The sequence below is a fragment of the Heterobasidion irregulare genome, assembly GCF_000320585.1.
Source record: "Heterobasidion irregulare TC 32-1 unplaced genomic scaffold scaffold_04, whole genome shotgun sequence".
In the NCBI taxonomy this organism is placed as follows: domain Eukaryota; kingdom Fungi; phylum Basidiomycota; class Agaricomycetes; order Russulales; family Bondarzewiaceae; genus Heterobasidion; species Heterobasidion irregulare.
In genome coordinates this window covers 1229229-1240106 of record NW_009258200.1, presented here as the reverse complement: position 1 = coordinate 1240106, position 10878 = coordinate 1229229, and the positions used below count along the sequence as shown (strand labels likewise).

Genomic DNA, 10878 nt, shown 5'->3' with positions numbered 1-10878 from the left:
AATGACTAGTAGCAGGCATTGGCTAACAATGACAACTTTAATAATCTTGTGTACAAGGCCAAGATACTGAGGTCTTCATAGTCTCTTGTGGCAGCTGCCAAGCTGCCAACAATGTGGCTGAGGGCATCAATGCACATTTCTCTCCTTCTATGTCTCTTTTAAAGGCAGCTGGAAAGTCAGCAAAAGAGCTACAAGATAATGGTACAGGCATATATAAAGGAGAGTAATATACTAAAACGGTATGAAATATGCCATATCTTTACCTTCTCACTGATAGAGTAGTAGTACTTACTATTTCCTACTGCTAATTAAAGACTTCTTAGTATAGAATTAGTGCTAATATCATGAAATTAGAATCCAATCCAATGCTCACAATGTATTGCTCCCAATTAAGAAATTGGACACTTTTAGATGCTATTAATACTTTTAGACACTATTAGCAATAATCTAGAGCTAATAAAAGGGAGTGAGTGGTTTTACAGATGTTGCCATTTATATTACTATGGAGATAGTATTTTGCTGTAGAAGAGCATCCACATGTTGTTCCAATTTTCTAGAGTTAGGATTTATACTAGTAGAAGGGGTTCCCAAGATAAGAAGAGCCTGTTCAACAGTTGATACTGTGTTTGATATAATTCCTGGTAAAATTAGAATCAGAGTATCTATTCCAATATTTGGTTGTTAGCATCTAATTCTTGATCCAGATTTCTATGGGTTAAGCCTCTATCATGTTTTTGAATTCTATCAAGATATTGATCTTGAACTGCAGATCTACTAGTATTGCTAGGGTCTTGGCTATTAGAGTTCTCAGCCCATAATAGAGTTCTGAGACTCTGCCATGCTAGTAACCTGGTGTTTCCTTTTTCTTTTCCTTTGTCAATAATCTTGGTAGAGGAAGAAGTGGATGTTTTGGCAGTGGATGACTTGGGAATATTTGAGAACTCCAGTTTATTGTGTTGTTTAATATCTGGGTTGATAATGGCTAGGATGATATCTGGAAAGGAATTCCAGGATGGTGAGGGAGGTGGTAGATTTATCATAAATGAGCATATTGTAGTGAGGGAAGTATATAGAGATTGAACTCTTGTGGAAAAAGTGGAAAATTTTTCTTTTTTTATACACTTTGTGACAGTAATCCTGCAGAACAGGGTTTGTCAGAATAGGCCATATAAAAATCTTATAGGGCCTCTTTTGCTGTCTTCTTTAGGAGGGTATAAGATTCCCATATGTTATTGGCCTTTGGGTATTTTTCCTATTTCACAAGGTGTTTGGTCCCTTGTCCCTATTGTTTCAAGTCTAGAATAGCCTCTACTTCATAATGCTCTTTGTCATTCAATACCTCTGGTGGCAGTCTGATGAAGTTTATGCCATAGGCTCTCATTTCTTTATACTTGGTTAGCATAGTGGCATGGAAAACTGGATGGATTTTCTAGTGATTAGGGATTTCCAGTTTATATGCCAAGGGTCCAACTTTGGTGAGAATTTTAAAAGGACCATATTATCTTGGCACTAGTTTGAACTTTGGATGTGCAGTCTGTATGTGGGCTTCTTCTAATCAGACTTGAGTTCCTTTTCCCTATTTTGGATTAATTTGGTTGAAGTCCTAGTCTTTGGCATATTAGGCTGCTATTTATAGACTGGCTATGGCTTCTTCCTATGCTTTCATTATTGACTGTATTTGTTCTGCTACTATGGGTACCTTGGTTTTTAAAGCTCTGCCTGCTAAATAAGGAGGGTTAAAACCATATATTATTTTGAATGGGGATTTTTCTATAGTAGAGCATTTCCATGTATTGTGTGAGAATTTAGCAAATAAAAGGAGGTTTACCCAATTATCTTGATGGTAATTGCAAAACATTTAGAAGAACTGTTCTACCTCTTGGTTTACCCATTCTATTTCCCCATCTATTTGGGGGTGGTATGCCATACTAAGGGCAGCAGTGATGCCTAGGTTTTTCCATAGTTTCTGTGTGAACTTGTTAGTGAATTATGGGCCATGGTCTGAGATTTTTTTGGTTAGTGAGCCATGATGTTTGAAAATATAGTTTTGGAAGAGTAATATGGTTTTTTCTGCCAAAATCATTTTCTTGCAAGGAATCATAATAGTTCCCTTGGATAATCCTTGGTTGACCACCACATTGATAAAGCCATATTCTTGACTCTCTAGCAAGTTGGTAACAAAATCTGTGAAGATAAAATACTAGATTACATTGGTGGTTTCTAAAGGGTGAATAGGTAGATATGTCCTATAATATAGGTTTTTTATGGATTGGCATATAGCACAGCCATCCATGTATTCATGAATAAATTCCATCATATGTGTCTACTAGTAGTATCATTGTACCAGTTTCAATGTTTTGGCTCTTCTAGGGTGTCCCATAGTAAGTATATTATAGTATGTCTTAATGATAGTCCTTTGAAGAAGGTTATCTTTAGGGACACATATGTAGCCATTTTGGCAGGTGATACTGTCTTCATGTGTCTATTTCCCTAGATTTTCTCTTATTGCTTGAAGACTGTATGTAAGCAGCTTATTAAGGGCTACATCTACTAAGAGGTCATATTTCAAGCAAGAGTGTCAGATGAGGAAAAAGAGGTTTGATAATACCATTTTTATTGCCTTAACATGTATATTTGCTTTGAATCCACTAGTATATCATTGTAATTATTAAAAAGTCTGGTTAGAAGTAAAACCTGGGCCTTGTTGTCAGATTCCACTCTCTTATTAAAGTCTGAACACCTAAATAGAGCATTAGAATAGTTTGTGGATCTGGCTTTATAGGTTAAAGTAAAGTTGAATCTGCTTAAATAGAAGCTTTAATAGGCATGTCATTAAGATAAATCTTGGGCTGTTTGGAAATTAAGTAGTATGCATATAATTTGGACTCAAACTGCTAGCTTAGAAAGATTACTATTTACATGCTGATGCATAAATGCTTATATATATATATCCCATAAACAAGTTTTGGCTTTAATACTTACAACTATTATGATCAGTTTCTGATTACTCATTAATATGGACAGACATTTGATATACTTACCATATATAAATAAAGTGCAGAACTGTGGATTATAAATCCCAATCATTTAGCTTACTTAGCATTTAGAAGCACAGACCAGATCTCTATCTTGCCCTAAATAGCTTATATATATAAATAGCCAAGCTAAGCTTCTTAAAAGATCAGCTTATTTAATTCATATACATCTTGATTTCTATACTACATCTGGCTTTTGGCTTTTTTCAGCCTATGCATTGTGAACTCTGCTTAATCAATCAAAACATACCTAGTCTAATGAAGCACTGGATACATCTCAAAGCTCTTATCATTCTCTAGTCTCTACAACCTATTAAGGACTCACTACATATCAAGTCATATGTTAGAATCTATCAGAAGTCATCTGTTCAATTAGAAAAGACCTCCCAGTTAGCAACAAATATTGTCCTATTATTAACCAGCACCTTCTCTATCTCTTCAAAGATAAGATTAACAGTAACCAAGACTTTCTTGTACATGCCCAAAGATGTGCAATAGTTTTTATTTGTTGGGCTATCACAATTAGACCAAGGAATTCTTTTTAGTGCATGTAATAAGCCTAGCAGCTTAATAGATTGTATGAGTAATGGGACAGTTCTTGATGGCATCAACCTTAGAGCCTTCCATAGTAATATGATCCTTTGTAACTGTACACCCAAGGTAATTTAGCTTTTCCTTATAGAATTCACATTTCTTGGGTTTGAGGTAAAGATTATTATTATGCTCATCAAATACAAGAAAACAGAAGCCCATGGCACAAACTTTGTTAAAACACCACTAAAAGTACTGAATGATAAAGAATATTACAAAGTAGAGGTAATTTTAGATTCAAAATATCAAGATAAGGACACTAAATATCTCATAAAGTGAAAAAAATACCCAGAAGCTATCAATACCTAGGAACCTTACACCTTTCTAAAAGAAACAGTAGAAGAAATGCTACAAGATTTTTATAAGATGTGCTCTTACAAACATTATCCTATAACAATCAAATTATAAGTATAAAAAGGGGTATTTCAAACCCCTATAACTAGAACCTTATTACCACTCTATACCTTTCTTCAATACCTTACCCATAAAATGCTTATTAATAATAATATAATATTCTTATCTTTTTTCCAGAACTCCTTCTCCAATATCATAATAACCAGTACTAATTTTGATACCAAATGACCTATTAGGGATAGCCACTTAACATTACTTCTCAAACCTCCTACAAACCTCCTTATTGTTATCATCATCTCTAACAATACACTGAACAAGAATACTAATAATAAAAATATTGGTGATTCTAGTAGAATAACTTGAGATTCACATTCTACTAGAGTTATGGTAAATGCTAGAAATAAGGCTTACACAAAACTATATCCAAGAGGTAGAGGTCAACAACCAAGTGATAGAATGGTTAACGTAATTCCAATTTTATCAGGAACTCTATTAGATATAGTACTAATTAATAGAATGACTCCCTTGGCCTTAGGAAGACCTACCAGTAGTACAAATCCTTACTCTGGAAAATTAGAATAATATGCAGATACTCTCTTATAGTGAAACACTATTTTTATGGTAATACAAATAGCCACTGTCATAGTATTATAGTGACTCACTAATCTCTTAGTAAAACAACCAGATAATAAGCATAATAATATACCAAGACAATTGGTTAGTATGAGCTAACAAATTAGACAACTTGCCCTAGAAACAAGTACTAATATTAGAGTATAGGATAAACACAATGAGAAGCAACTATATACCCTCCTTATCTATCTAAATAAGTTCACTTTATATGTTAACCATAAACTCTTACCAGCACCCCCCTTTCCAAGAGAACTTGGACCTGTTATGTCATACTAAGTCAATCCTTTCTATGTTATTACCTAGCCTCCTCCCACAGAGATAAAAATTCCACTCCTAAACGATTAGAATTCTCCAATATATTTATCTATTATCTAAGCTCCTCTGAGATAACACACAAGTCCTCTATAAGATAAAAACCACTTGAACTCTAATTGTAGAGTTCAAGACATTACCTATAAGGTTTTGATTACTAATAAGGAGGAACCACTCCTCTATTAAAGAAATGAGGGTTATTAAAGTTGAGGAACCCAGACCTTTCATAACCATAGAGTACAATCTAGCAGAAATATTCAACAACAAGATAGAATGCTTACTTTTGCTCCTCAACTTCATATAAATGGGGGCCCAAATCCTTAAAGTAATTGATGAACTCAGTATGCTAGCTTAGAGACCACACAAAATCACCACTAGGCTCAGAGTAAGCTAGATGCATAAGATGTACTGGATGATCTAGGAAATTATGATGATGCAGATCTATACTACAGACCCAATGAAGGTAGTGATGGCTATGTTGAGCACAGTGACAACAAAGCAACTGGCACAGAGAGAGTGCCAAAAAGAAGCTCTATAACGACAGGACTGTGGTCCAGAGGGTAAGAGTCTAAAGAGATACAAAGAACAGAAGGGAGCACACCTGTGGTCCAGAGGGTAAGAGTCTGAGAAAATAATCGCCCTCGGACCATGGGTATTTAAGCCACACAAAACAATAAGAAACAAAAAAGGAAGGTATAACATCAACAGGTCATTCTAGGTGGTCCACCTTACAAAGCGGTCAAAAGCTCCATCTAAAGGTCGGTCCAGAGTGTCAATGACATCATACAGGACCGCCTCAGCCGGCTAACCCGGTGAAACAACTGAAACAAGGTGAGACAAGGTGAAAACAAAGTGAAATAGTCCAAATGGAGAAAGAAAGCAATATACCCGCTCTGGGAGTGGCTCTAGGGCGGCTCCCAGCTGCAGAGGCGAGTAATCAATAAGTCCCAAAGGTGGCATGCATGTGGCATCCATGCTACATCAACCAGAACGGCCACAAACAACATATAAAGCCCATGATGGCTGAGAGCAGAGGACTGCTAAATGTGTGCAAGGGCTAAGGCCCAGTCAAAAGTTGGTCGAGGGAGATTGAGGGAAATATAGGCGAATCTATATGAATGGGATTGAATTGGTCTCCCTTTTAAATTTTAGACTTTTTTATAGGCAGATCAAGGGGGATCAATTGGCATAGATTCAGGTTTATTTTTACATTGGCTGGGTTTTTTTTTTCGAAAAATGAAAACTGGGCCCATTTGAATCCATTTGAATCCATTTGAATCTATTTAAAACCATTCAGATCCATTGGGATCCATTCATATCGATTTGTGTGGAATGTACAACCTAGTCTATGCCAATCATACCATGCCACCGCTCCGCCTTCCTCCGTCACTGTTCGTCAATCACCTAACCATCGCCTGCCTACACCCTGGCACTGACCTATCCAAACCATAGTCGCTGCTGTCGGCGTGCAGATCCAGACGCAAGAGCGTCTCCAACTACGCTGTGGATGCTGCCGCATCTTGATCATGTTTGGTACAGGGGTATCTCGGTGCAACAAGGGATGCAGCTGGTTAGACTTGATGAACGGCGTCGCACGAGAAGGTGGTCGTGAGGATGGGACAGGTGCAGAAGAGCCAAGAGTGGAAGAGTTGAGCCGGTTTGGCTCAGAAATGGCTCACTGCATGCCCTCCATCTGGTGTTTGAGCCGTACATTCTCTAATTGAAGCGATATGTAGGCATGGTTGCCACAGTGCACAAGTGCCTGCGCACTGGCGGAGGCGATGGCTTGTCCCAGTGGTACATAAGTACTATATGATATCTAAAGGTATATGTCAGTGGTGAAAAGTGGAAATACTCATCTAGCTTCGTATATCCTGCAGGGGCTGCATACGATGCCAGTCAAACTCATTTGATGGCATGTTGGATATTGGACTGGAGCTGTATCCGGAATTCTGCAGATTTAGCAGGGCTGGTTGAAAAATCACGGGCATCTTTGCTTGGTCGATGAGTTTCGAGCCGCTTGCAAAGGGTAGAGAAGGAAATGAGGTCGATATCACGGACATTGGAGAATCCTGCGACATCGGGGAGCCGCCCCTCCCAAGGCTGGAGGCACGAGATTAGAGAGCTGAAAATTGGCCATATGAGTGAGCTGGAATGGTTACAGAATTATTAGCGCCATTTAGATCGTACATGTCGTCCGCACATCCGGAAGTTGACGTCAAAGGAGATGGCTTGTCAGAGCTCGCTAGGCGTGCCACGCACAAGTCAGTCACATCATATGATGTGGTTGAAATCGAGATCTGACCGAGTTTGGTTGGGTTGTTCTCACTGGATTGTTTTATCTCATTTGTTGTTTTGTCGCCCGCACCACGCACACACATGCCTCCGCCGCTGCCTCTAAGCTGCCCACCGCCCTTGTGCCCAATCACTTGCACTGCACACATGCACACACATGCACGCAGACTGCCGCCCACTCCTTCTGTCACCCACGCCGCACACGTGCATGCCTCCACCTCTGCCTCCATGCATGCCTTCTGCCCCCCACATCACGCATGCGCACGCAGCCCTCCGCCCTTCTGTTGCTCGCACTGCACATGCACATGTCGCTGCCACCGACTCTGGACCACCCTTGCGTCCAGTCGCTTGCACCGCGCACACAGCCCGCCACACACCCCTACTGTCGCCCGCACCGCGTATATGCACGCCACCTCTGCTGCCCAAACCACACACAGCCCGCCACCTACTGCTTCTGCCTCCGGACCATATTTGCACCCGCATCGTGTACACCGCCGACTGCACCTCTGCCTCTGGACCGCCCGCCTCCCATCATCTCTGCTGCCTGCACTGCACGCGTGCACGCCGCCGCTCCTATAAACCTTTTTTTATACTTAATGTTACTATACTCATGCTATTGATTCATCTGACTTGAATAAATTCATTCAAAAATCTTGTTCTCATTCAAAAAAGCGACTTAGGCAAAAAAAATTGAAGCAGGCAATCTAGAGGTGTTGTGACAAATTTTGACTATGTTTCATGACTTCAGCATTTCCGGTGTTTGCGAAAGATAGCAAAAGACTAAACAAATGTCCATTATTTCACGTTTCTCACAGCATTTTCAGTATTAATAATCTGATCTAATTGCTGTGAATCAATCTGCCTATATATGCCTATATTTCCCTCAATCTCCCTCGACCAACTTTTGACTGGGGCTAAGGGCAAGGCTGTCTGACCAGGAAAGATATAGATACAGATAATTTAGCATATGGCTACTTACTTTCTCTCATGCCATAATGCAAGCATACAGTATCAACAACCTTGCTGTTCAGTGTAGTGACAATAAAGTGAGTGGCATAGAGAGAGTGCCCAAAAGAAGCTCTATAGCGACAGGACTGTGGTCCAGAGGGTAGGAGTCTGAAGAAAGAATCGCCCTCAGACCACGGGTATTTGAGCGACACAGAACAATAAGAAACAAAAAAGGAAGGTATGACATCAACGGGTCATTACAAGTGGTTCACCTTACAAAGCAGTCAAAAGCTCTACCTAGAGGTCGGTCCGGAGTGTCAATGACATCACACAGGACCGCCTCAGCCGGCTAACCCAGTGAAACAACTAAAACAAGGTGAGACAAGGTGAAAACAAAGTGAGACAGTCCAAATGGAGAAAGAAAGCAATATACCTGCTTTGGGAGCGACTATAGGGCTGCTCCCAGCTGTAGAGGCGAGTAATCAATGAGTCCCAAAGGTGGCACGCATGTGGCATCCATGCCACATCAACCAGAATGGCCACAAACAACAGAGATATCAATCCCTATCATCTTGAGTTTATTGCTATGCTGGAGAGAACCCTGAACTTTGCACAGACAGGCAATATGAGAGTGCTAACAAAAGGCATGAAGGATACTTGGCTTACCAGATCTTTAATAATGGACAGGTTTCCAGCACTGTGGAAGGGATTTCATTTGGCTGGTGAAAAGATGGATAGCTCGCAGATCCTTTCATACTTGTGGTCAGTGAATAAGAAGACCTGAGAGCCATATACAGTTTCAGATTGTGCACGGATCTTGTCATATGGGAAGCCCCACTTCATAGTTCATCATCACACACACTGTTTTGGTCCAAGGTGATTTGGATGATCCCCACTGGCAATCAATAGAATACTACATCAAGATCCTGATGCACATTACCAAGTATGTATTTTAGATGTATGTGCATGACATTTGGAAACTTGTGAAGAAGTATGTTCTTAAAGAGACAGCCACTAGAATTCTGGACAAGTGGGGCATGGACTATGTTACTACGAGGCATTATTAGGACAATCTCAACCAATGGCTTGAGAGCAAGTTTCCCTTGATATATGGTCTAGACAAACAGATATACACAGCTCTGGTTCTTGCATTAGCTGATGATAATTTGTCTTTTGTGGAAGATCTTTCACATTTTGCTCACCCAACTAACAGTCTCACCAAGTTTGCAGAAAAGCTCTATGATATTGCTTTTCTAGGTTGAAAGGCAAGAGCTTCATTCATGTTAAACAGCTTTTTCCTTTTGTAATTGACATGGCTGACGACATGCACATCAACTTCATTCTGGATCGCCCACTGGTCAGTCGGAGGGGTTGGGTGAGTGTCTTTGCTAGTGCAACAAGTTGGATAATACTAGGAGAAGCATGTGCTGCAAAGGCATCTGTAACACATGCGCTAAGCATGCTCATTTAGATATGTGACCAAGCAGTAGCTTAGAATGCATGGGCTTCCTGGCGCACTAAAGACCTAAGAATCAGTGAACTCCATCTCTATCTCAATCATATTATTAAACCTGAAGATTGGTTACTAACACATGTCTCTGGTCTTTCAGACTATGTGCATAACACATATGTGTGGGCAGAGAATCAGTTCACTAGCCTGCAGAGACTGCTTCACCAATTAGTGGTATTCCTAGTGATAATCTTTCAGTAGTGCCCAAGACTATGCATTGAGTCTGGATGGTGGAATGGGTGCTGCCATGAAAGTGGCTAGAAAAATGCCCTAGCTTGAGTTGCCTGGCTAGAAAGGAGTATAGCAGTGAAAGCTAGTAGAGGATATTTTAGCCAGCCCAAGACAAAAAAGCACAGTAGGTGGATCAGATGTGAGATTAACAAAGGAGAAACATTAATCATGATAGCAGGCAATAAGGCTCTGACTCTATTCAATCTGATTCATCTTTATCTAGCTTGGGTGAAGGGACAGGGTACCTAGAGGAGTGCAATGTTGGGGATCTAACTGGGGCATGGAGTTCAAAGCTACCTTGCTAGACTATAAGAAGATAACAAGGATGCTTCAGGAGAAGCCATATGGACCATATGGCTTTTTTGCACTTCTAATAGGGCAAGAGAAGGCAAATCTCTTGGCCACTGTAGAAGAGTGCAAATGGCAAGTGGTTCCCTGTGCTGCTTTTAAAGCAAGGCCATCAAAAACACCACACAGAAATGATGGTGAAGAAAACGATGTGCCCTTGAAACAGTGAAACACTGGGGGCTTAGCATCCCTTGAGATGAATTATATTGAGCCTTAGTATTTCCATGATCGCCTGACTATACAAGTTACTTTGTTTAATCATACTATTCCTATAATGTATACAGTCTCTTTCACAATAAAAGTGCCTGTCATGTTATTTCAATGATCATGATATAGAGCCCATAGGATGGTTATGTAGTCAAACGCGGGTATCCTCATTGATGAGGAGGATGAGATAGAGGCACAGCTTGAAAAGGCCCTGAATGACCCAACTGAGGCACAAGACAAGGTCTCAGTAGAAATGGCAGGGTCTAGCTTGATCTGGTTGCAGAACTGGTGGATCTCCATGGTGCACTCTACAATGATAGGAATGGTGTGCTCAGTTGTATGAAAAGTAGGGTAGGTGAGGTCAATGATGAGGAACTTATGCATGACACAGTCTAACTGCTTGTAGTGCTGGAT

General features: G+C 40.2%; 4 protein-coding genes across 4 annotated transcripts; all 4 read right to left on the bottom strand.

The window, feature by feature from the left end:
* Positions 1–5015: 5015 nt before the first annotated feature.
* On the bottom strand, positions 5016–5225 carry HETIRDRAFT_163239 (uncharacterized protein; the record flags this gene model as incomplete). Its single annotated transcript, XM_009546845.1, has 2 exons — positions 5016–5146; positions 5207–5225. 2 exons carry the CDS (start codon positions 5223–5225, stop codon positions 5016–5018), a joined length of 150 nt encoding a protein of 49 aa, XP_009545140.1.
* A 173-nt stretch (positions 5226–5398) lies between these two features.
* HETIRDRAFT_315508 (uncharacterized protein) lies at positions 5399–5627 on the bottom strand (the record flags this gene model as incomplete). Its single annotated transcript, XM_009546844.1, has 2 exons — positions 5399–5471; positions 5527–5627. The coding sequence occupies 2 exons, from the start codon at positions 5625–5627 to the stop codon at positions 5399–5401; spliced, it is 174 nt and encodes a 57-aa protein (XP_009545139.1).
* A 735-nt stretch (positions 5628–6362) lies between these two features.
* HETIRDRAFT_426337 (uncharacterized protein) lies at positions 6363–7703 on the bottom strand (the record flags this gene model as incomplete). The annotated part of the gene is made up of 6 exons (XM_009546843.1): positions 6363–6444; positions 6605–6733; positions 6859–7028; positions 7088–7170; positions 7305–7339; positions 7378–7703. The coding sequence occupies 6 exons, from the start codon at positions 7701–7703 to the stop codon at positions 6363–6365; spliced, it is 825 nt and encodes a 274-aa protein (XP_009545138.1).
* A 544-nt stretch (positions 7704–8247) lies between these two features.
* On the bottom strand, positions 8248–8415 carry HETIRDRAFT_315270 (uncharacterized protein; the record flags this gene model as incomplete). Its single annotated transcript, XM_009546842.1, has 1 exon — positions 8248–8415. The coding sequence occupies one exon, from the start codon at positions 8413–8415 to the stop codon at positions 8248–8250; it is 168 nt and encodes a 55-aa protein (XP_009545137.1).
* Between the last annotated feature and the right edge of the window lie 2463 nt (positions 8416–10878).